Here is a 26,541-nt window from a genome sequence, read left to right as displayed (position 1 = left end):
ACAATCGTGTGAAGATGTCGTAAATCAGGGACAGAAGGAAAGACAGTCTCGAAAGGATGACGTAAATCATAGATCGGACAAATCGAGTAAGATTGTAAACCGTAAAAGTGTTCCACACTCAAAAACAAGCAGTAAGAATATTACCAAAACCAAATTTTCCTGTGCAGATTGTGGAATGACAGTAAGACAAGAAAGCCCAACTAAAGAAAGGAAGAAAGGGAACAGAAAGGAAAAACTTTGCGAGGAGTGCGAGAAAAATCGCGAAGAAATTCAAAGCTTAAAGGATCAGCTGATGATGTACACATCTAGTCTGAATCAGTATTTATCTCCCAGTAAAAGTGCTGAAGAAAATGATTTTGGAAAACTACAAAACAGCACTTCAAAGAGTGATCGCAAAGAACGACAAAATTGTACTTCAAAAAGTGATCGTAGTAAACATACTCAAAGTCGTGCTTCTAAAAGTGATCGTAGCAAACACGTAAAAAGTCGTGCTTCAAAAAAAAGTGATTATTGTAAACATACACAAAGTCATGCGTCTAAAAGTAGTCGTGCTTCTAAAACTTACCGTAGTAAACATGGACAAAGCCATGCTTCAATAATTGTTCGCAACAAGCTGCCACAGTCAAGTAAACAATACTGTTGTAAGAAGTGTAGACAGTTTTTTGCCACAAAACATGAATTTAAGCAACACATGATAACTCATACAAATGAAGGATTGCATGCCTGCCAGGAATGTGGTAAAGTTTTTGCAAGAAACGAAAATTTACAACTCCACCTCATGGTACATAATGGTATACAGGAACGAAATTCTCCACGTAGATTGAACGTCAAACAGCCCTAAACATGAATATGATTGTCACAGACAATGTTGTACAGCTCTTAACATAAATATGAATATCATTTTGGCCCAAAACATGGATATAAATGTCATCTGAACTTGAATATGACGTCATGTAGCTGTGAACATGAATGTGAATGTTACACAGCCCTGTAGATGAATATGAATGTCATACAGCCCTGAACACGAATATGAATGTTATATAGCCCTGAACATGAATGTGAATGTCATACAGTCCTGAACATGAATATGAATGAAATACAGCCCTGAACATGAATATGAATGTTATATAGCCCTGAACATGAATGTGAATGTCATACAGTTCTGTACATGAATATTAATGTCATACAGCCCTGAACATGAATATGAATGTTATATAGCCCTGGTACATGAATATGAATGTCATACAGTCCTGTACATGAATATGAATGTCATACAGCCATGTACATGAATATGAATATGAATATGGATATGAATATGAATGTCATATAGCCAGACGAGTAGTGACATAGGCCCTTTAGGTCACTCGAGTCATATTTTCCTTGGACGAGTAGTGACAAAGGCCCTTTAGGTCACTCATATTTTCCTTGGACGAGTAGTGACAAAGGCCCTTTAGGTCACTCATATTTTCCTTGGACGAGTAGTGACAAAGGCCCTTTAGGTCACTCATATTTTCCTTGGACGAGTAGTGACAAAGGCCCTTTAGGTCACTCATATTTTCCTTGGACGAGTAGTGACAAAGGCCCTTTAGGTCACTCATATTTTCCTTGGATGAGTAGTGACAAAGGCCCTTTAGGTCACTCATATTTTCCTTGGCTGAAGGAAGAAAATGTTGAGGATTAACATGTAACATGTTATATTTTTAATATTTCAAAATAATGATTATTGTTCCATATTGGTGCTATATATAAATTTAATTTTTATTGATTTAGAAGATTTTGGTAAAATAATGGTAGCCATAGAGATTAAATTGATTAACTCCAGTTTGCTTTTTATTTTTTGAATTTTTTAACCAATCAGAGCAAGCCTTAAAAAGGTTTATTTTTTCAACCAATCAGTTTGCTTTTTATTTTTTGTATTTTTTAAACAATCAGAGCAAGCCTTACAAAAGGTTTATTTTTTCAACCAATTAGAGTGAACCTTTCTAAAGGCTTGGTTTTTAAAAGTCCAGTCAGCCTTATTTCTGCCTTTGGTACACTTGTATTGATTACTGCTATTTAGGTGATAACATAAAACTTTGGTAACTTACATGTTACACAACTTTTAAATCTTGTAAAAAACCTCTAATACATATACACGTGTTCAGTCATTTTGGGATTTCCTGCATGGGTTTGGGGGAACCTTGCAGGAAAATATGACATAATTACAAGGGTTTAGGGGAACATTGTAGTTACCACACTCACTCTGTCTTCACAGCAGCAAATCAAAACAAGTATACTAAACAAAGGTAGAGATAAAACTGACTGGTCTTTTCCTTTAATCAGAGAGAACCTTTCAGTGGTTTGCTTTTCAATCAATCAATGTAAAGCTTGTTTTTCAACCAATCACTGTGAAACTTTCAAGGGCTTGGTTTTCAATCAAAGAAAGTCTTTCAAAATGGTTGCTTTTCAACCAATCAGAGTAAGCCTTTCAAAAAGGCAAGCCTTTCAACCAATCAGAGTAAGCCATTCAAAAGGATAGCTTTTCAACCAATCAGTAGGAATCTTTCAAAAGACTTTCAAAATATGTAAAACAACTGCTGCCACAGTGATACATCAGTTTAAAATTGAAGATCACATATTTTGGAAAGGACCACAAACTTACATTGAACAATATCTTTATTCTTTTTCCAGTCCTCTCAACGTTTACAGATCTTTATCCTTACAGGATCACATGTACTGTAATGTAATGGCTGTGTCCACTTTTGCAGTAAATTTGAGAATTTTATACAACTTGTTCTATTTGATGTTATATTTAGTTTTTAAAAAAAATATATATTATAGATCTAGAGAAATAAATAAATGAGAACAAATATTGATTAAAATAAATTGTTAAAAAAATAAATCTTTTAGATATAAATAAATAAATAGAAATTTTGATTGGTAAATTGTATTGTCTGTGTCTGTAGTATTGTCGCATTATCTAACCACCATTACTATGATGTATGGCTAGCGTGACGTTGCATTTCTTACGAACACGCTAAGACATGCATAATTCATATCATATTAGGGATTTCCTCGGATTTGTTGGTACCTATCAAAAAATATGTCATTTAATCATTTAATATATCTAAGTATCAGGTTTGAGTTCAGCCAATAACAAGCAATGATTTAGCATGTTTCAGTAAGTAGAATAAAATAAATAAGGGGGGGGGGGGCTCAGTAATTTGAAAGCTTTGCCATGATACAAAAGGTTATTATTATGGAGTGTTATTTGATATCATTTGATAAGAACAGTTGTATGGCTACTGTACATAGTTTTATGTTCACAAACAAATTTCCAGTTCTCCTGGCAGTTCATGTACACATAAAGAGGCCATATAACTGTTATCAAACCATGAAATGTAATACAAGTCTCTGCCCAGCCAAGTGTTATTGATCCAAGTCATTTGTTTACTTTTTACATGTTCCATTCTTCCATGGTCTAATGTCAGCAGTTGTATCAGGTTCCATTCTTCCATGGTCTGATATCAGCAGTTGTATCAGGTTCTTTTGATCCATGGTCTGATGTCAGTAGTTGTATCAGGGTCCATTCATCCATGGTTTGATGTCAGCAGTTGTATCAGGTTCCATTCTTCCATGGTCTGATGTCAGTAGTTGTCTCAGGTTCCATTCATCCATGGTCTGATGTCAACAGTTGTATCTGGTTCCATTCATCCATGGTCTGATGTCAACAGTTGTATCTGGTTCTATTCTTCCATGGTCTGATGTCAACAGTTGTATCTGGTTCCATTCATCCAAGGTCTAATGTCAGCAGTTGTATCAGGTTCCATGCATCCATGGTCTGATGTCAGCAGTTGTATCAGGTTCCATGCATCCAAGGTCTGATTTCAGCAGTTGTATCTGGTTCCATTCATCCATGGTCTGATATCAGCAGTTATACCACATTTTTTTTCCCAATGCATAAGAGTGCGGTACCACATGCACCATGCACTGGCAGTCAGCGCTACTTACCCATCATGCACCTTAGGATTAGGAAGACATACATTTGTAAATGTATCTTTGCTGATGTGGCAAGTTGGGCAATACCATAAAATTAAAAGATGATATAAGCTATTACAAACAAACAAACAAACAAGAAAAAAACTTTTTACAGAAATGAATAAGGGAATGTGCACAGTTTTATTTGCAGATCTTGTTTTTATTGGAAAACAAATCGTTTGTTACAATATATGTACTCTTTATTTTCTTAAATCTGTCAAATTGGTATTTTTCCCTTCTTTCATTGTGAGATTTATCTCATGATCCCAAGTATCTCATTACCATATGCCCAATCACATCCAATATCAGTGAATGAAAATGCTATATATGGTATTGCTCATTATAATACTATTAGCATATACAATGACATGCTTAATGAATATTAATGAGCCCTTCCTAATATGGCCAAATCATGTCAAACCTTAGTCTAGTTCCTGTATGAAATGAATACTATGATCATCTCCACTCACTATGTCTAGTCGAAGTCGTTACTAAGGCACAGAAATCTGTGCTACACCCAACAGCCTTCATTTAAACGTGATGACGTTATCGCGTCCCCATGTGATTTTAGTTTAGTACAGCTGTATTAATTGAATATTAATGAGCAATTGTCTGAAAGAAGAAAAGCAATTACAACTGCCTGTCAATTTGTGACGGATTACTACTGACATGCGCCATTTACCCGTCACCCAGCATGGGTTTTAGCCAGATTAAGGGTAAAATGTTCAACTTTGACATGACATGACATAATGAATGGAGATGATCTTAGTAATAGCACCTTGTATCGTATAGAAAATAGACTAGTCCGATATAGGAATGCCAAGACTAAAAAGATAAAAAATATTGCTTTATCTCCAGAAAAATAACACCAGGACTGAGGTACAAGTTGACTTTGTATTTGACTAGTATTCAGCCTTTTCACAAACTATTATCACTGAGAAAAGACATAAAATGGGGAACTTGCAATCCAGACTGAGCATGCTCAGACGCAAAGGACTATGGGATTATCAGTGGTTATCGTAATACCTAATCTGGGGCTACCGATAAAATAAACCTCCCACAATGGTCAGGGTAACTATGAACTGATCATTTGTGGTTGCAAACAATGTAACTATATTGTTTACAATACCAATTGATTAGTATTTATTATACATTTCCCATGATGCAACATTCAACATGGCGGATTTGCAAGTTCCCTATTGTGAAAAATTATTTTTCAGCCTCTGTTTTCGCATCAATGTCTTGCTTTAATTTCGCCAGTGCAATAAGTCGTTGATCTCTCCATTGTCGTCTGGCACCGAGGGACTCCAATGGCGTAGTATGTTTCATCTCTGTTTCGAGGTCATCTAGAATTGGCCCAGTGTAACTTGGGATTGGTCCGAAATCTTTCGTCACATCTCGGTGACAGTGGGCGTATTTTATAAAGTAATCTTTCAACCCATCAGCATTGAGATGCATTGTTTCAAACGGCCCGATAAACGCATATCGCATACCGAGTCCCCACTTCATGCTGATGTCGATATCTTCGGCTGATACGATGCCCTCTTCAACGAGTCTGAAACATTCGTTGTGAATAGCATACTGGATTCGGTTGAGAATGAACCCAGGTTTCTCTTTCGTCATGGTGATCGGTTTCATACCTATCTCTAGTAGTAACTCTTTAGTGTTGATAACCACAGTCTTGTCTGTCCACGGTGTAGGAACTACTTCTACACATGGTACATAGTAGGGAGGGTTGACCTGTGAAAAGGTACAAATTTTATGAATATTAATGAGCCTATTCATTAGAAATGTTAGTCATAAGCACATCTCATTGACCAGTAGATACTGTCTAATACCCTGTTAACGTGGCCACATGGATGATATAACCGACCAAATCCATGTTTCTAATAGTAACCGTTAGCTGTAATAACTATATTATCACATTTCCCATGATGCAACATTCAACATGGCGGGTTTGCAAGTTCCCTATTACAGTAACCGTTAGCTGTAATAACTATATTATCACCTTTCCCATGATGCAACATTCAACATTGCGGGTTTGCAAGTTCCCTATTACAGTAACTGTTAGCTGTAACAACTACCACTTTTCTGATGATTTATTTTGGCAAGTCAATTAAACAGAAAATAAAATGTGAAGGGAAATATGCCAAGAAACACAAAACAAAGTGAAGAAAAGATAAAATTATATTGCAAGCAAAATAAAAAATACAATCATTGCTGATAAGTAACTTAAAGTGGTCATATGGGTGACAAATATTAGTTTGGATTTATAATTCCTGAAACAGCTCTTTTCTGTTCTTAAAATTGAAAAGAAAAACAAATAAGAAAAAACATATACTAAATACTTGTTTATGACTACAGGGGTGAACAAATCCACTGGTCCTGGGTCCGGGACTAGCGATTTTTTTGGGTGGACCACACAAATTTTACCTTATCTGGTCTGTCAGCCCAGTACCTTACTGTTAATAACTATGTTAAAAAGTCGTCTGAATATACAAATTCATAGGTAAGATTTAATGTTTCACATTAGCGGGACCTGGGACCACTAATTCTTTCAGCAGGACCACTGGATTTTTTAAGGTACTGGTTTGGGGACCACCAGTTCACAAAATGATTTGTTCACCCCTGGACTAAGAAAATTGCAAAACATTAAAATATGTGTAAAATATTTGTTGATATTTTACGTACGATAACAAACTTTTAAAACACTCTCTTTTTTTTATAGCTTTTTTGTAATATTTCTTATGCTACTTGTTGAATTTGTCATGGAAAGAATCACGAAACAGCAATAAAATATATCTTTTTTTCAGTCAGTCCACTGTTCTACATTTACAAAATTGAAAACAAAAAAATTTCGCCCCAAATCACACACCGGTAGTAAGATCATTTTGATTTGAACAATTTCCCAACTAGACATCCAAGGTAATACACCCATCAAATATCATGGCAATCGGTACATGCATTGCAAGAAATTTAACCATAGACAATAGAGATATAATGCCAAACACAGTATGTATTGAGGTCTTGATATGACTATTTTTCTTTCCCCATAAAAGGTGACTTCTTATTCTTTGTACAAACTGTTTTTTTTTGAATGCCTAAGGATTGTGCATTTATATGAACCTGTTTTAATCATAGTGTCTAAGATTTAATTCAGCTGTGCTAAAAACAGGCCTAGGTTGCCAAGCAACCTTAAACAGATGTTAATCTTGATGCCATTCACACTGATGTGTTAAGTAGCCCATAAAAGATTTAATGATTTCATTGCATCAATAAAACAAGAATCTTTCATTTCCAGGCTGAAGTCAAAGCATTTTGTAATACAGCAAATCACATTTTGAAATGTAAAATGCACATTTCTGATGCAATCATTTTGATTTGAACAATTTCCCAACTAGACACCCAAGGTAATGGACCCACCAAATATCACGGCAATTGCTTCAGCGGTTTTTGACTTTAAGTTGTTTACACACACACACAGACACACAGACAGACAGACAGACGCCGGGCGATCCCTATAGCACTACTGAACCCCAGTTCAGTTGTGCTAAAAATATGGCGAGGTTAAAAATAATGAAACGAATGAATGAAAATATAAAAATAACTGAATAATATTCTGATTTACAATAACATTGTTTTATTAAAACTACAAACAAATACTTTAAATATATTTACCGGGTGAGATACTATACAATTCTGACGGTGGCTTAGTTTCTCAGTGAATGTAGAGGGCATTATAGTAGATGTTGAAGATGATAATACCGTCTTGTCGTCTGCTACCTCGTCCAGCTGACCGAACACTTTCTTCTTCAGTTCTAAGCTTTCAGGGACACATTCTTGCACATGTCTGGCACCTTTAACAGCTGAAGCCAAGTCATTCACGCCTTTGATCAATCCGATTTGTTCCTGAGCTGAGAGGTTGCCCTTCAGTAGACCTTCCTTCTCCAAACTTTCAAGTGATGTTTTGATGGAATCCACTGCCTTTTCAACGAGTGAAGGGTCGATGTCAAATAGATATACATTATAGCCAGCACTGGCAAACAGCATTGCCCAACTTTGGCCGATTAGACCACTGCCGACGATACCAATTTTGCCTTTTTTTGCTCCGGTGGGCGTATTTGATGCCATTTTGCTGTAGTGTATAGTGCAAAGTCATGTGCTAAGCTAGTTGAGATAACCTTGAACAGCGCCCTCAGACGTTTGTTAGGTGGGTCAGGTGGGTTAGGTCAGAGTTCATACACGCTGCGACAGAAGGTGATGAAACACACGCATAAAATATACTTGTCAATTCGTCGCCATAATTCATTCCGTTTTAGTCCAGTTTGTTACTTTGAGTAGACGATTGGCGCAATTACAGTCAAAGATGAAACTGTACTGCGATGGAGGAAATCAGCATACGTTGAAAGCTGTTATAGCCGCCGATCTGGCCGGAGTACCTTTGGATTTACAGGAAGTCGCCCATACCGGTATGGTCTCTCAATATACTTAAATGTTATATGCTATATTTTACGTGTTCTTTCACTTTCGAATGAATATATTGGTGAATTCTTATTTCCGGATTTCTAAAATGCAGTTATGTTGGAATTTTCGTGCAATTATATGTATATGTCCAGAAACATTTTATTTCAAATGCAACATAACTTTTATGTCAAATGAAATTGGTAAAAGAATCATGAGGAAACTGGTATAGAAAAACCAACAGCAAATTTTGTCTAACAGACACAAAACAACAACAACAACAACAACAACAACAACAAGTAAATGAGAAACGTAATCATAAAAGGGTACATGAGAATAGTTTTATGAACAGGATTGAATTTTTTGAATATTGTAAAAATGATAATATATTTCACACTAATTCTCAGATTAAAATAATGATTTTGATGCACAGAAATGTTCGTTTTGCTTCTGCATGTCAAAAGAGTTCCAGGTTGATTTTGGTCAGTACCGGAATATACAGACCACTACATCATCATCACTTTCTCCATTGGTCCAATATACGTGACATATAATAATTGTTTTCTATCAAACATTGATGACCCATCAAGGGAATATTTGTTTGTACACAAAAACAACAACAAAACACAACAAAAACATCAAAACACAACCACAAAAACACAAAAAAGTTGGGCAAAATAGGATTGAAATAATGTTTTTCTATCAAGGTTAAAACCTACAGTGAATCTCATTCCAAGTTTATTAGCCCAAGAATCTCACCTCACCCCAATCTGATAATCTAATTAAAATCTGTTGAATATGACTCTATAGCTATAGTTACCGCTATGTCGTCCGTTTATCGTCATGTGTTTTCGATTTTGTTGTTCTGGGTGGGAAGAAGGCAATCACTCCCAGAACAACAAAATCAAAAACAAACGAAAACAAACGATTTGAAATAGAGGTAAATAAAGAAATAACACCGAGTTCACTACATCAGATTTTAATCAGATTGTGAAAATCTAAGTCCTAAATAAATCGAGGAGTAAAAACACTGATACTTTTAATCACATTTGATTTAATGTAATTTTTTCATATTTCAGATCGTGTCGTACCATTCTTGACAAAGAATAAATTACCAGTATTGGAATTAGATGAAGGAGAACTGTTATTCTCATCAAATGGTATTACAAGGTAAGACTTCTGACTAATAAACAGCGCCCCCGCATGGTGGAATCCAGCAGTGAATTATCTCGAAGTGAATCATAGCATTTATATTTCATATTAGGATTAAGATATGGGTGTGAAAAAGTTTTCTGTCAGAGCTGAAAAAAAAGTTGATTTTGAACAAATTATTATCGCATTTCATCTTATGACCTCAGATTAAGAATTGAGATGTGAAATACATGTGTGGCAGAGCTACAGAGTAAATTGATTATGAACAAAACATGAACTATACATGATGTACATAAAGTTGGTCTCAGAATCAGATTCAGTTTCATATTCAGCCTCGATACTCTCATGGAATATCAGGATGAGTAGTCTCATATTCATTGTCCTCTAATATGAATCTGATTCTGAATCTGAAACCAAATCTATAAACATGAATTATTGGTCAAATCAGAATTCAGAGAAATAGCTGTAAATATGATAAGTGAACAGATTTCAGAAATTGCTGGTAATTGTTGTCAATAATTTTGTTATCAATTTCTTTGTAGGTATATACTAAGTAAGGGAGATAAAGACATTAATGACATCAAGGTAGATGAATGGTTAGAATGGGAGTCTTCACAACTACAGGTAACAGAAGCAACAGCATCAGAAGTATTAAAACATAGTGTAAACCATAGACCCTTCACCAAGGTGGAGGGTCTATGTGTAAACATAGTCGATGCATGAGATTTTTTATGTGTATGTGTATGTGTATGACTGTGTATGTGTGTATATGTGTATGTGTGTGTATGTGTATGTGTATGTGTGTGTGTATGTATGTGTGTGTGTTGATGCTAAGTTGTGTGTATACTATAAAACTGCATGTGTGACTGTTGATGCATGAGTATGTATTTTTTATGTGCATGTGTATCTGTGTTTATGTCTCTGGATGAGTATGTATGTTTTATATGCATGTTTGGAGTGTGTGTAACATAGTGTAAACATAGTCGATGCATGAGTATGTACTTTTTATGTGTATGTGTGTGTATATATATGTGTGTATGTGTGTGTGTATGTGTGTGTGTGTGTGTATGTGTATGTGTGTGTGTGTGTGTATCTGTGTTGGTGCAAGAGTATATGTTTAGCTTTTATATGCATGTTTCGAGCATGTGTGTATGTGTGTGGTTTTGCCAATCTATCTGTCTTTGTGCATACATGTATAACGTGTGTGTATATATCTAAGTGTGTTTGTATGTATATTGTGGGTCTGTGTGTGTGTGTGTGTGTGTGTGTGTGTGTGTGTGTGTGTGTGCGTGCACGCACACGAGTGTGTGTGTGAGGGGACAGGCACAGAATAGCTTTAAGCTATTTCCTGTCTGTCTGTGTCTGTCTGTGTCTGTCTGTCTGTCTGTCTGTGTCTGTGTCTGTGTCTGTGTCTGTGTCTGTCTGTGTCTGTGTATAAGAGAATAGATGCTGATTAAAGTAATGATGGTTGGGAACTCGGGACATACCTTACAGCTCAGACACCAAACAATTTGGTGGTCTAGGCGTACAGTATTTAGTTTAGAAATGACATAATATACAAAAGATGTAAATGAGTGAAGCACATTGCATAATAGATCATAGATTGTAAAACTCAAACAGGAACTAATATTAGATTTGCACACCACCAACTAATCATGTGACCATTGCACTAAGTCTGGTATTAATTCATACATATCTGTTTTGTACTTGTGACCACAGCCTGTTTTACTGCCATATTTGGTTGGCAAGGCAACAAAGTCAAAACAAGATACAAGTTGTTTATCAGGTGTATTGAGTTATTTGAATTCAGCTCTAAAAGGAAAGAAGAGCTTAGTACAGGTAAGAAATTTTGATTCTATAAGTACTACATTTGTCGGTATTTTTTGCCGCCAAAATTAGGTGATACAAATTTTTGTATTTGCATTAATTTTTGGTGCAAATTGATTTGATTTTAGGCTAGAATCATAGAAAATGTTACATGTTTGTGAATTGATGTTAAAATTGTCATTTTCTCACAAAAAATTATCCACACAAGTTGCTGTTTTTCTGTAACTTTTTAGCATAAATCAAATTTATTTTAGACTACAATCCTTGAAAGAATATTGATTTGCAAACCTATATTATTATTTTCCAATTCTGCCAAAAAAATTTAAAAAAAATTCTTGTTTTTTGTAACATTTTTACAAATCACCATTTTTTTTAGAGTGTAATTATAGAAATGGTTGTTAGGAAAGAAATGGTGAAATTTTAAAATAAAAATGTCTAAAATCTTTGGAACTAAGGAAGATTTTCAATGCTTTATCATCCTACCCTTGTCATAAATGGTGCTCACCAGAAACTTTTTAAAAATATTTGAAAAATTTCAAGAATTCACATCCTTGCAATTATATCATCAACAACTGTGAATATTATAATTATGTCCGTAAAGCAAGATTAAAAACACTCATATTCAATAATTCACTTGCTGAATATTTTCAATAAACTTGAATAAAATTCTTGATTTTGTAGGACACCTTGTCTGCAGCAGATATTGTAGTATGGTCTGCACTATATCCATTGATGGAAGACAATGAAGTCCTTCACTCCCAGAATGCATCACTCTCGGAATGGTTCAATGAACTGCAAAAACTCCAGGCATTCCAAGCTGCTGTTACCATGGTAACAAAAGGAAATGGTGTGAAGGCATTCAATGAATCTATAGTGTCACAGCCAATCACCAATGCTGTTATTGTGGATGCCAGAAAACCTGTGGTAAAAACTGGTGATGGAGATAATGCAGGGGTGAGATAATTACTATACATTATCATATGTATAAATGCTGACATCAGACCTTAGACGAACGGAATCTGTTGTAAACAGGGAAAGTAAACAAAAATGAATTGGATTAATAACACTTGACACAGCATGTTGGACGTCAGAGACTTGTATTGCATTCTATCATTTGATAAGAACAGTTTTATGGCCACTTTACATAATACTTCACATTCGCAAACAACTTTCAAGTTCTCCTGGCATTTCATGTACATGTAAAGAGGCCATAAAACTGGTTTTATCAAACCATGGTGTGTAATACAAGTTCTCTGCTGTTCCAACATGCTGTGTTATTAATCCAATTCATTTGTTGACTTTCCCAGTTTTTAAAACAAGTTCCGTTTGTTCACGTTCTAATGTCAGCAGTCGTATCTTACTTAGCCAATACAGAGATGAGGAAATTGTGCCTACTCTAGTGAATTCCTGTCACTTTATGATTTAGATAAAATAACATTCATATTTGTAACACTGTTGCATATCAAACTATTGTATGGGCCCCTGTGTGACAATTTTTACATTGTCAATAACCAAACCAACCAATGTTTGATTTCTGAGTCAGTTAGAGTTTGATACAAGAGAACTAACCTATAGAAAGTAAAGAAAATTGATAGATACCCATTCACCATTTGTTGTGTCATTTCTGTAATCTACAGGGTTCAGATGAGAAGAATACCATCACACTAAAAGAGATCACTATATCTAGAGAAGCATGGAGTAGTGGACGTGATAAAGTACCATTGCCCTATAGACCTGAACATCCTATGTAAGTATATGACCTCAAGGTCAACATTTGGTGACCTCTAGGTCAACTTTTGGTGACCTTTAGGTTAACCTATTGCCAACCTACATATCTGACCTAATTCACATGAAGCCAACTCCAAGGCCACTCCGATCATCTGGTAAATGTTTACTGCAGGAACCTAAGTACAAACTAGTGTTATATGGTAGGTGGGTGTTCTCATAGGCTGCACCCCATCTGTGAAATCAACTACCATGGAAGTACAACAAATAGCTAAGCTAACACCTTCAGAAAGAATTTAAAGACTTATCTATTCTCGATAGCCTTACTGTATAGTTCCTTTGAACTCATTGAACTCATCAAATCATTGGAATACAAACTGGTGCTTTATGTCAAAACAATAAAGAATAGTTTCTACAGATTGGGAGGGAACACAAAAATAACCCCTCTACTTCAGTGAAGACAACTGCTGAGCTAATCATGAACAAGCAAATGACATCTGTCACACATACACACTTGCTCAAAAGTACTAAATAAAAAGAACAGTAACTGCATGCCATAAATAGTAGATTGAGTGACAGGTTTGTTGAGAATTAAAAAAAAAAAATTGTGTCGTTGCACCACAAACAATGCCCTTTTTTTGGCCGTATAAATTGACTGATTGATTGAAGGACAACATTGCCATTCGTTTTTAGTTAACGTTTAATGTCTTTGTGTCTTTATATTGTAGTTTACCTGTGAAGGATAAACGGAATGTATTAATAACCAGTGCTTTGCCATATGTAAACAATGTACCTCATCTTGGTAATATCATTGGATGTGTACTCAGTGCTGATGTGTTTGCAAGGTATGTAGTCTCATAGAACAAACATTCTGATTGGTCAGTTCTAGTCAGAATGATAGTGTATAGCCATTTGTAACCAATCAGCATGTCCCATCTTGATAATGTCATTGGATGTGTAGTAAGTGGTGATGTGTTTGCAAGGTATGTAGTCTCAGAGAACAGACATTATGATTGGTCAGTCGTAGGCAAAGTCTTAACTTAAAGCTTTTTACAACCAATCAGCAAGTCCCATCTTGGTAACATCATTGGTTGTGTACTCAGTGCTGATATCTTTGCAAGGTATGTAGTCTTATAGAACAAATTCTGATTGGTCAATTTTAGTCAGAATGTAAGTGTATAGCTGTTTGTAACCAATCAGCATGTCCCATCTTGGTAACATCATTGGATGTGTGGTAAGTACTGATGTGCTTACAAGGTATGGAGAGAAACAGAACAGACATTTTGATTGGTTTATAAAAATATTTTCCAGGATTTGAAACTTCATTTATTGGTTAAAAGTGAGCCTGGATATTGACTTGAGTACATTTTTTCTGTAGATTTTCCCGTCTTTCCAACAACAACACTTTATACATCTGTGGTACTGATGAATATGGAACAGCTACCGAGACCAAGGCACTGGAGGAAGGATTAACACCCCAACAAATCTGTGACAAGTATTTCAAACTTCATGATGAAATCTACAAGTGGTTCAACATTAGTTTTGATTATTTTGGACGTACGACAACGCAACAACAAACTACGTAAGTTGTTTTAATTATTTTGGATGTACGACAACACAATAACAAACTACACGTACCTCAGTTGTTTTCATTATTTTGGATATACGACAACACAACAAGATACGCAAGTTGAGGGCCCCTACTGCTAGCAAGCAATTAACCAAATTTATTAGTGTACTGAATTTTACACAATTTCAGGATAGCACAAGACATCTTCTGGCGACTACATGAGCGTGATTTCACACTAAAAGACACTGTAGAACAGTTACTGTGTGTCAACTGTAATCGGTATTTGGCGGATCGTTTTGTTGAAGGAACATGTCCACTATGCAATTATGAAGACGCTAGGGGAGATCAGTGCGACAAGTGTGGGAAACTGATTAATGCAGTTGAACTCAAGGTGAGCGGTCAATGAATTTGAGGTGAGAGGTCAATGAATTAAAGGTGAAAGGTCAGTGAACTTAGGGTGAGAGGACAATGACTTTAAGGTGAAAGGTCAATGAATTTAAGGTGCAAGGTCAGTGAACTTAGGTGAGAGGTCAATGAATTTGAGGTGAAAGGTCAATGAATTTAAGGTGAAAAGTCAGTGAACTTAGGGTGAGAGGTCAATGAATTTGAGGTGAGAGGTCACTGAATTTAAGGTGAAAAGTCAGTGAACTGAGGGTGAGAGGTCAATGAATTTGAGGTGAAAAGTCAGTGAACTGAGGGTGAGAGGTCAATGAATTTAAGGTGAAAGGTCAGTGAACTGAGGGTGAGAAGTCAATGAACTGGGGTGAGAGGTGGATGAACTCAGGGTGATAGGTCATCAATGTTTTAAGTTAATGGCAGTCAATACATGTACAGTGAGTGTTTTGGTTGACAATGTATCTGATTCATTCTTGTGATTATTGTCCCTCTCTCATCAAAAGTTTGAGTTTTGACTCCCTTTATTTTATGCACTACTATTACAGAAACCAAGATGTAAAGTGTGTGGTCAGACTCCTGTAATGAAAACATCAGAACATATTTTCTTGGACTTGCCTAAGGTAAGTAGGGTTTGATGTGTCTGTATCTGTGTGTCTCTGTGTGTCTTTGTCTGTGTCTGTGTCTGTGTCTGTGTCTGTGTGTTGTATATATGTATGTATGTATGTATGTATGTATGTATGTATGTATGTATGTATGTATGTATGTATGTATGTATGTATGTATGTATGTATGTATGTATGTATGTATGTAAGTATGTGTGTGTGTGTGTGTATGTATGTATGTATGTATGTATGTATGTATGTATGTATGTATGTATGTATGTATGTATGTAATGTGTGTGTGTATGTATTATGTATGTATGTATGTATGTATGTATGTATGTATGTATGTATGTATGTATGTATGTATGTATGTATGTATGTGTGTGTGTATGTATGTGTGTGTGTGTGTGTATGTATGTATGTATGTATGTATGTATGTATGTATGTATGTGTGTGTGTGTGTGTGTATGTATGTATGTATGTATGTATGTATGTATGTAAGTATGTATGTGTGTGTGTGTATGTATGTATGTATGTATGTATGTATGTATGTAAGTATGTATGTATGTGTGTGTATGTATGTATGTATGTATGTATGTATGTATGTATGTAAGTATGTATGTGTGTGTGTATGTATGTATGTATGTATGTATGTATGTATGTATGTATGTGTGTGTGTGTATGTATGTATGTAAGTATGTATGTTATGTAAGTATGTATGTATGTGTGTATGTATGTATGTATGTATGTATGTATGTATGTATGTATGTATGTATGTATGTATGTATGTATGTATGTATGTATGTATGTATGTATGTATGTATGTATGTGTGTGTGTGTGCTTACAAACCTTTTTCAGCATGTAGTATTTCAAGGACTTCTATATTCCAACCCCAGTCCATATATATCATATGTATGCCATATACAGGGTGTGTTTTTAATGACATCAGCTGTACTTCAGTGTCATTGTCGCTTTTTCTTGTTTTCTAGTTGGAACCAGAATTACAACAGTTTCTAGACAAGAATGATGATAACTGGACATCAAATTCCAAAAACATTTCATCGTCATGGGTACGTGATGGTCTGAAGCCTCGGTGTATTACGAGAGATCTAAAGTGGGGTACACCTGTGCCGCTAGAAGGCTTCACTGAAAAGGTGTTCTATGTGTGGTTTGATGCACCCATTGGCTATCTGTCTATCACAGCTAATTATTCTGACCAATGGGAGAAGTGGTGGAAAAATCCAGATGAGGTAATTGTCATTATATTGTTTCACTTTACAGATGTGTCTATCGGATTTATTTTATTGAACTACTGTGAATTTGTCTGTATCACTGCTTGTGTGTATTATATCCATGTGATCAATTCTATACATTGTATCAATTCTACATACATTGTATCAATTCTACATACATTGTATCAATTCTATGTGCATTGTATCAATTCTACATACATTGTATCAGCTGTAATACATTGTATTAATTCTACATACATTGTGTCAATTCTATGTGCATTGTATCAATTCTACATACATTGTGTCAATTCTACATACATTTTATCAATTCTACGTACATTGTGTCAATTCTACATACATTGTATCAATTCTATATACCTTGTATCAACTTTAATACATTGTATCAATTCTACATACATTGTATCAATTCTACATACATCTGGCTCCAAAGCATAACCTTGTTATTTTTATAACTGACAATGGTAGGTCTACCCCAGTGTATATGTCCAACTGTTTGTAAAGTGTATCATTTCTATAATCTATAATCTGTAAGTACATTGTGTCGCTCCACCTTCACTGAACAAGGGCTTGACCATTGTGTGTGGGGGTGTCTGGGTACCCTGTCATGGCAGCCTCTGTAATACAGATTATGTAATCTATTGTTATTTGTTATTTATAGGTTGATCTGTATCAATTCATGGCTAAGGATAATGTTCCATTCCATGGTGTTATATTCCCCAGTACATGTATTGGAGCTCGGGATAACTATACACTAGTCAATCACCTCATTGCTACAGGTAGGTCAGGTCAATAATACCATAGATAGGTCAATAATACCATAGATAAGTCAATAAAATTTCAATATTACCTAGTACATGTATTGGAGCTAGGAATAACCATACACTAGATAATCATCTCATTGCTACAGATATCTACCATAGATAGGTCAATAACATCTCAATATTACCTAGTACATGTATTGGAGCCAGGGATAACTACTGTATACACAAATTACTCAACTTATCATTCAGGTAAGTCAATAATACCACAGATAGGTCAATAATACCACAGATAGGTCAATAATACCACAGTCCATAGATCAGTTATTTTACAAGAGGTTAATATTACTGAACCATATGTGTAGGAGTTAAGGACACACTAGAATCTCTCATATTTGCTGAACAGCACCCTCTCTGGCAAGAATAAGTAAGTGTTTGGACTGTTGACATCATCTACAGTCATGGCAGCAGCGACAACAGTTGTTCATGAACAGAGCATGCTCAATTATAGCCACTGATAGGCTGCAACTGATCCAGATGGTACGATGAGTATTTCAATATTTACCCTAATCTTGTTTCATAAATATTTCATGGCTCACACACAAAATTGGATTTTTTTTTTTTCACAATTATTGCAGAATATCTGAATTATGAAGATGGTAAGTTTTCTAAGAGTCGTGGGGTCGGTGTCTTTGGTAGTGATGCACAGGAAACTGGGATACCATCCGATATTTGGAGATTCTATCTCTTGTACGTCAGACCTGAAACTCAAGATAGTGCTTTTAGTTGGAGTGACTTTGCACTGAAGAATAATAGTGAATTATTGAACAATCTAGGAAACTTTATCAACCGGTAAGTATGGTTTACAATTTTACAAAAAATTGCAAATTTTATAAATTTTAAGAAAACTTTGCAAATTTTTTTAATTTTTCACCAAATTTTTAGCGTCAGGTTATCAATATGGAAAATTTCTATAATTTAGGTCTAAAATAAAGTAGAATTTTGTTGCAAAAATTGCAGACAAGCAGAAATCTTTTGAAGTGTAATTTTGGCGAAGTAACTACTCACTATCAGCACATTTCATCATATTTGACATTTCAGTTCTTAAACAAAGACATTATCCACAATTCCTTTCTAAAATAAATATGAATTTCACAAAAAATTTCAGCATAAAAAGGAGAAAATATTCCTGATTATTTAAATTTTGTGAAAATAATATTAGTGTTGATCCCCTTTCTTGCCAGAAACATGTTATATTGAAGTGATTTGATAAGATTATGTAAATTTATATACTGCCTGTCATCAGTCTTACATTTTGATTGGTCAAAAGAACTGCTCATGGTAGATCATTGGCTTATCATAATGTATTCATATTTTTATTTTACTTTTTGTTTAATACAGTGCATTGGTTTTCTGTGAGCGTAACTTCAATAGTGAAGTTCCAGCCATTACACTAACAGCGGAAGATGAAGAATTGTTAGCAATGGTCAATAGAGAACTACAGTCGTATGCACAGAATCTTGGCAAATGCAGGTATATTAGCTGGTTATGATAAAAAATGTGGAGATTGTATTTCTTTGAACAAATTGCAGTAAACATAATCACTTTACAGTGAAATGGTGACCATTTGTGAATGAAAACTGAAATCACATGGGCGGCACATGGGACTACCATGGACACTGCATGAAAATCAGAAGAATAGTGCATGGCAGTATTATGAAAATCACATGATGATCACATGAAATGATATGGATATCATGTGAAAAGTGCATGACATTGATATGAAAATCACATGGGAGTCACATGACCACACACAGCAAAAGTACATATGGAGTCACATGACTATCACATGCTATGTGAAGGCCATCACATGATATTCATTTGATATATTTTGTTCTTTTCAGAGTACGTGATGGGCTACGTAATATTCTTAGTATATCTCGTCTTGGCAACCAAATGATCCAGGCAAATATGCCATGGAAACTGATCAAAGGAAATCCAGAAGAAAGGTAAGTAGGAAGAAATAACGATGGAAACTTACACTATTATTTCAGACCAATAATTAAAAATCAATAATTCACAGAAGAACAGTAAATAAAAATCACATTATTCCTACACTAGCTGCAACTTGAATTTTTCAACAATGAAAAATGTTTCGGTAAGTACAATAACTTACTCGTTGTATCGTACACTGGGAACATATTAGCATCACCTGTGGGTAAGCATTTTTGTAGCTGTATATATGATAAATAAAATCAAATTGATTTTTTGAATCTGTACCCAAAAATCAGCACCATCAATGGCGATCATGATTTCAACCTTTTTCTGTACTGATTATGGATAATATACACCACTGATTAACATGTATTTTGTTAAACCACTTGCCTCTTACCACTGTGGTCGGGGTTCGAACCCATTCAGCGTTTGATTAAATTTACCACGCTGTAAGTAAGAAGAGTGTCGTTCAGTTTGGTACTCTAGTTTCCTCTTGCACTAACACTGAACCTCTTCCTGTTATTGGTCAATGTCTGTTGGCAGTGTGATCTCTAACGATAGCCAAATTTTGTTGTTGTGAATCAAAATGAGAAAAACTGTCATTTCTTGCGAGTCACCACATAGTAAGAGATGGGGGAACCCCAAATTTTGGTGCATCACGAGAAATTGTGTGCGTCAGTGGTGCGTGAAATTGGCTTAGAGGACACACTGTCTGTTGGATGGTATGCTATATAAATATATAAGTAAAAATATAATGTATTTTCTGTTTTGTACATTAGAGCCCGTGCTGGGTCAGTAACTGGTCTGAGTGTTAATCTATCCTGCCTAATCTCTGTGTTACTACAACCCTATATGCCATCAACCAGTGCCATTATACAAAACCAATTACAAGCCCCAGATGAATGCAATGTCATCATTGAGAATATTGTATGCTTTCTACCACCTGGACATAAAATAGGCAAGGTATGGTTAACCAATCAAATCTATAAAAGTGTACTTTCTACCACCTGGACATAAAATAGGCAAGGTATGGTTAACCAATCAAAATCTATAAATGTGTACTTTCTACCACCTGGAAATAAAAAAAGACAGAAGTATGGTGAGCCAATCACAAAGTTTGATTGATAGATGCTAATTCTGCAGCAATGTCAAGCAATTGGAAGTGTCGTACTTAGTGGAAAACAGATAGTGTGAAGCACTTTATAAGGTGCATTCTGATTGGTTTAGAAAACAAAGGAAACAAGCACATCTGTTGGCTGTATTGTTAATGAGTGATAAAGTATATGTATGTATGTTTTCTAATTAGTGGCAACCTTGTAATAACTTCACATCGCCCTGAAAACTATAAATAACAATACCATACTATTGTAATTAGTATCAATATACGCAACAAATGTCACTTTTCCTTTGAAAAATCTCTCACTGTACATATATACAGGTATAGATACCTACAACAAACCATAAGGTAAACCAAAACCAATGCTGAGTTTTTAATAATGTAATTATATAACTTTCATGCCATTTGCATAAATGAATTGGAAATTGGCTTTTCACATGCACTCATAAATAGAGGTGAATAAAATTGAAAACTAAAGATTGGAAAGAAAACAACAATCAAATCAAATATTTAAAAGATAATGCAAGTGAAATGTAAAAGCAAGAGATAACATTAGTGTAACACTTCAAAAGATTAAAACATGCATGACTCTGAAAAGGTACAGACGCAGACACAAATAACATGATACTAATATGGGGACATATTTTCTCTTTCAGCCTAAACCACTTTTTGATAAGATAGAGGACAGCAAAGTTGCTGAGCTAAGAAAGAAATATGCCGGCAAACAAACGGAGAGAGACAATGTAAGTCATGTTAGAGAAATTATCACATCTTAACATTGCAATCTTGACTATGTGGTTGTGGGTTGTTGGTGGTCGAGTGGTTAACCACTGTGATGGGTTTGATTTCTCTAGGAAATAACTTCATAAAAATCTCATATAGATGAAGATTATTATAATATTCCCTAATCTAGGTCATGTGATATGCAAATTAAATTAAAAATGGCTGAAATGTTCATGACTGGAATGTGGCATTTTAATGTTTGTTTGTTTTGTAGCCCTCTACTCCAGCTGCAGCCACCAAGCCAGTAAGTAAACCAGTATCAAACAGTACACCAGTAATGGGTAATGTAGAAGAACTGACTGAATTAGTCACCAAACAGGTAGGTCATGTGATAAAATAGACCTTCCTTTATAATCGCAGTGCCCTCTTGTACTAGGTGCAGATTGTATAAGAGACCTTTACAGTAAATAGTGCCCTCTAGTGATTATAACTATAGACATTTCCAGAATGTAGCTCCCTCTCGTGGTCAAATAGATGATATAGACCTTTCCAGTATATAGCTCCCTCCAGTGATCATATAGATGATAGACCTTTCATCTAAGTAGCACCCTCTAGTGATCGGTGATCACATAGATAGACCTTTCAAGTATGTAGCTCCTTCTAGTGATCACATAGATGATAGACATGTAAGTAGCTCCCTCTAGTGATCATATAGATTGAAGACCTTGTGAATGAAAGATAAGATATGGACCTTTTCAAAAATGTTTAGTCATGAACCTTTTCAATAAAGAGTGCCCTCAAATGACCAGATGGTTAGTCAGTCAATCTTTTCAGTAAAGACGTGTAACTAGATAGGTTAGTTTTCTGATGTTGATTTATATTTTGGAAAAGTTGAAACATATTAAGTTTTTGAAGAATTTAAATATTTCAAAAAAATAAGAAGGAAAAGTATCGATATTTTCAAATATTGTGTGAGGATTATTTTAAAATGTAAGTGCAGATTGTTCTTTGATGTTTATAACTTAATAAATAGTTATATTAATTTCTAGAGAAACATCATTTCTGTGTTGACAACAATATTTGTAAGAGTTTCGTATATTACTATTAATTCAAAATCCTTCAACTTCTCTAATCCCAGGGCCAAAATATTCACTCCAAACCAAACAGAGCAAAAAGCTGCAATTTCAAATCTTTCCTAAAAAGCTCTGCAGTTTTCGTCTCTTATGTTTTTGTTTACGTGGTTTGCTTTGTGATTTCCCTGGTGCTAGCTTTCATTGCAATTATTGGCTGTGGTCAGATTTTGGAAAACAATTCTCTCCTGTAATCGCAGTTACTAATGCACAACCTTTCCAGTACTAAACATTTCCCGCCAAAAAAAAAGTTGCAGAAATTCTTGTTCACCTGAACGTTTTTGGCACTGTTCAGTTTCATTTTAGATTAGAAACATAGAAATAGCCCTCAAGAATAAAATTATGTTGAAATTTTTGAACAATGATTGATCACATTTATGAATCAATCAAATTTTTGCAGAAATTCTTGTTCACCTGAAAGTTTTTGGCACTGTTCTGTTTCATTTTAGATTAGAAACATAGAAATAGCCCTCAAGAATAACATTATGTTGAAATTTTTGAACAATGATTGATCATATTTATGAAAAAATCCAAATTTTTGCATGTGTGACGTCACTTTTATGTTGAGACTAGAATGATAGGATTAATATTCTAGAATAAATATGTCAAAATTTAAGTTAATGATCGATCATATTAAAAAAATTCTTACTGCAATCGAATTTATGAGTACATTAATTAATTTCAGAACTAAACAGTTCCCACCAAAAAAATACTACAGAAATTCTTGTATTTCTGAAAGTTTTTGGCACCTCTCAGTTTTATTTTAGACCAGAATTAAAGGAATAACCCTAAATAATGAAGGTTTGACAAAATTTCTGTCTACAGTTGATCAGATGGATGAAAAAATCATAACTTTTTGGCACAAACTGACATAATTTTAGATTCAAGTTGTAAAGATAATCCATAAATATAAAGGTGTATCAAAATATATATACAAATCATAAAAAAGATTGGTTTTGGGGGGTATTTTATTGCACATTTTGTCCTTACTGTCCGTACCTTACTCGACTGGAATCATAGAACCAGCTGTTATCTATGGTTTTACATTGCTTAAAAAATAAATTTAGTCATTCATGCATTTCATCAAATTTAGCTTTCATTGCATGTGTTGGCTGTGATCATCACTAGAGTGGCAGGTACAGTTAGAACACTGTAGAGTTGGTATTATTGTGATGCACAAGGCCAGAATTTTATCAAAATAAAATTCTGTAATTATTAAGTGAAATTGATAATCAGACACATATTCAACGATTAATTACATTTCTGACATGGTATTATGACACTGGCAGATCAGTTGTTGACAAATTTTGTGACTTGTAACCAAATAGAAATTAATACTTACTCGTAATAGGTAACATTGATACAGCAAACCATATATAAAATGTTGATGTAATTACACTCACAGTAGGGTAGTATTTCTGACATAGTATATGACAGATGAATTGTTGGCAAACAGACACGTTTTGTGGATTAAAACCAAATAAAAATTAATAACTATTAGCCTAAGTAAAATTGATGCATGAAACATATACAACATTTATGTAATTATACACTCACAGTAGGGCAGCATTTCTGACATAGTATGCAACACTTGCAGATCAGTTATTGGCAAACAAACAGACACATTGTGTGAATTATATAACCAAATAAATATTAATAACTATTATGTAATACAATTGATACATGAAACATGTATACAACATTTATGTAATTATACACGCATAGTAGGGCAGCATTTCTGACATAGTATGCGACACTTGCAGATCAGTTATTGGCAAATAGACACATTTTGTGAATTGTAACCAAATAAAAATTAATAACTATTAGCCTAGGTAAAATTGATGCATGAAACATGTATACGACATTTATGTAATTATACACTCGCAGTAGGGCAGCTTTTCTGACATAAAAATAAAAATTCAATAATTACTCGTAATAGGAAACATTGATACGCCAAACATATGTAAAACAATAGTTTAGTAAGTGTCGTGTCTTAGTTCGTCAATTACACATTTTCCATAGTAATTTTCTTAAGAATAGGATGGAAAAATTTTAGATTATAGAATTAATGGAATCATTTTATTAAGATTTTTAAAATTGATTCTCCAATTAATATAGGTAATAGAATTAAATACACATACACATAGTTTACAGATGATTTTACAAAATACAAAAACCCCGAAAATGTTTATATCGATGTTGATAGATTACAACTTCAGACATCAGACTGTGGACAAACAGAACCTGTTACAAACAGGGAAAGTAAACAACTGAATTGGATTAATAACACTTGGCACAGCATGTTGGAAGTACAGAGACTTGTATTACACTCCATCATTTGATAACAACAGTTTTATGGCCACTTTACTTAATAGTTCACATTCACAAACAAATATTCAGTTTTACAGCTATAAGCTATATAGATATAATGGGGGGGGGGGGGGTTGTATAGAATTTACGACCAGTTGTACTACAGAGCCATTGGCATCATTTGTTGATACAAGCTATACAGATATACTGAGTTAAGATTGCACAGCACTTAAAATATACTGTATGTAAATGTTTGTACCAAATAATACATTGCACCATAGCCCAAGATATTTCACTTTTCCTCAACATTTCTAAAAACCATTTTTGTTTTAAAAAAATTTTCATGCGTGCAATATTTTTTCTGTCACACCATCTCCTACTTTTCTCTTTTACCTAAAATTCTGTACTCTGTCCTCTTTTTTGTTAAAAAAAGGCATTTTTTTGTAAATTTTGGCTGACAAACTAAACGGAGTGAAACCCCTCCCTACCCTGGGATGTTATTTTCTGTCTATTAGGGTGACATCGTTCGTAAATTAAAAACAGAGAAAGCAGACCGATTGAAGATCGATGCAGAAGTCCAGAAGTTATTGGAACTGAAAAAACAACTTGCTTTGGCGAAAGGCGAAGACCCTAGTGCGCCATCTGGTGGCAAAGGAAAGAAGAAGAAAGGTGGCAAGAAATAGGAGAAAACCAGACAGAAATGCATTTTTTTTTTCATTTTTCAAAATGGCTGAATCTGATTTATATACGTGCTTGATCAAGATAATGAACTTGTTTATGAGATTTCATTTTCTGATGAAATTTTTCATCCTGTTTTAAATGCTTATATTATTCAGTTTTGAGCAAATGTTCTCATCAGAACAATGAACAATTTAGATGATGGTAATGAACTTGTTCTAGAGGCTATCCATGACTTTGATATCTCACTCTCTCTCCCTCCTGTCTCTGTATCACTCACTTTCGCTCTCTCCATCCCCTCTCTTTCTAACTTGCTCGCTCTCATTCTCTCCCTCTCTCTCTTTCTCTGCCTCTATCTGTCTCTAGTTTGAACATTTGCTGACAACATATCAGTTGTAATCCATCACACATTGACAGGCACTTGGTAATTGGGTAATTCATTGAAATTAAAAAACATGATCCTGATTTGCTAATTATGTTTACATTGTAATGCCATCTTCAAGTAAGTCAAACTGGAATGTGATAACATTATCAGGCTTCAATTAGATTAAACACAGCTGTTGGTGATCAATTAAAATTTAGCAAGAATGCTGTTCTAAATACAATCATTTGACTATACGAGTTTGACTATACAAGGAGAGGGAGAAGAGAGTACCAGAGAGAGAGAGAGAGAGAGAGAGAGAGAGAGAGAGAGAGAGAGAGAGAGAGAGAGAGGGAGGGGGGAGACTACAAGGAGAGAAGAAGAGAAGAGAGGAGAGGGGAGAGAAAGAGAGGAGAGAGACTATACAAGGAGAGATTGACTACAAGGAGAGAGAGATCAAACCCA

General features: G+C 34.7%; 2 protein-coding genes across 3 annotated transcripts; one reads left to right on the top strand and one right to left on the bottom strand.

Moving 5' to 3' along the window:
• Nucleotides 1–4,157: 4,157 nt before the first annotated feature.
• On the bottom strand, nucleotides 4,158–8,171 carry LOC144450275 (lambda-crystallin-like). Its single transcript, XM_078140873.1, has 2 exons — nucleotides 7,696–8,171; nucleotides 4,158–5,757 (listed from the first exon to the last, which is right to left on the bottom strand). Exons 1-2 carry the CDS (start codon nucleotides 8,146–8,148, stop codon nucleotides 5,227–5,229), a joined length of 984 nt encoding a protein of 327 aa, XP_077996999.1. The 5' UTR covers nucleotides 8,149–8,171; the 3' UTR covers nucleotides 4,158–5,226.
• A 103-nt stretch (nucleotides 8,172–8,274) lies between these two features.
• Nucleotides 8,275–26,378, top strand: LOC144450142 (methionine--tRNA ligase, cytoplasmic-like). 2 transcript variants are annotated; one of them, XM_078140711.1, is made up of 19 exons: nucleotides 8,275–8,486; nucleotides 9,558–9,648; nucleotides 10,173–10,254; nucleotides 11,350–11,469; nucleotides 12,139–12,411; nucleotides 13,095–13,204; nucleotides 13,911–14,027; nucleotides 14,561–14,764; nucleotides 14,942–15,143; nucleotides 15,694–15,768; nucleotides 16,741–17,001; nucleotides 17,663–17,780; nucleotides 18,401–18,614; nucleotides 19,164–19,295; nucleotides 19,667–19,771; nucleotides 20,537–20,720; nucleotides 21,531–21,617; nucleotides 21,872–21,976; nucleotides 25,553–26,378. In XM_078140711.1, the coding sequence occupies exons 1-19, from the start codon at nucleotides 8,384–8,386 to the stop codon at nucleotides 25,718–25,720; spliced, it is 2,751 nt and encodes a 916-aa protein (XP_077996837.1). In that variant the 5' UTR covers nucleotides 8,275–8,383; the 3' UTR covers nucleotides 25,721–26,378. The 2 variants fall into 2 exon arrangements, with proteins under 2 accessions (XP_077996837.1, XP_077996836.1); XM_078140710.1 differs by lacking the exon at nucleotides 25,553–26,378 and adding an exon at nucleotides 22,736–23,035.
• The last annotated feature ends 163 nt before the right edge of the window (nucleotides 26,379–26,541 follow it).

The sequence above is a fragment of the Glandiceps talaboti genome, chromosome 19, assembly GCF_964340395.1.
Source record: "Glandiceps talaboti chromosome 19, keGlaTala1.1, whole genome shotgun sequence".
NCBI classification, from domain to species: Eukaryota; Metazoa; Hemichordata; class Enteropneusta; family Spengelidae; genus Glandiceps; species Glandiceps talaboti.
The sequence above is the reverse complement of the archived record's forward strand: the minus strand, read 5'-3'. Positions and strand labels throughout refer to the sequence as shown.

What these genes read in the sequence shown, in the direction of transcription:
- LOC144450275 (XM_078140873.1), bottom strand. Translation starts at nt 8,148, where the DNA reads ATGGCATCAAATACGCCCACCGGAGCAAAAAAAGGCAAAATTGGTATC. An exon ending in ATTGTATAGTATCTCACCCG is followed by an intron (nt 5,758 to 7,695) that starts GTAAATATATTT and finishes ACCTTTTCACAG; the next exon opens with GTCAACCCTCCCTACTATGT.
- LOC144450142 (XM_078140710.1), top strand. Translation starts at nt 8,384, where the DNA reads ATGAAACTGTACTGCGATGGAGGAAATCAGCATACGTTGAAAGCTGTT. An exon ending in GAAAGAAGAGCTTAGTACAG is followed by an intron (nt 11,470 to 12,138) that starts GTAAGAAATTTT and finishes TTGATTTTGTAG; the next exon opens with GACACCTTGTCTGCAGCAGA. An exon ending in CTGAATTAGTCACCAAACAG is followed by an intron (nt 21,977 to 22,735) that starts GTAGGTCATGTG and finishes CTCTAATCCCAG; the next exon opens with GGCCAAAATATTCACTCCAA.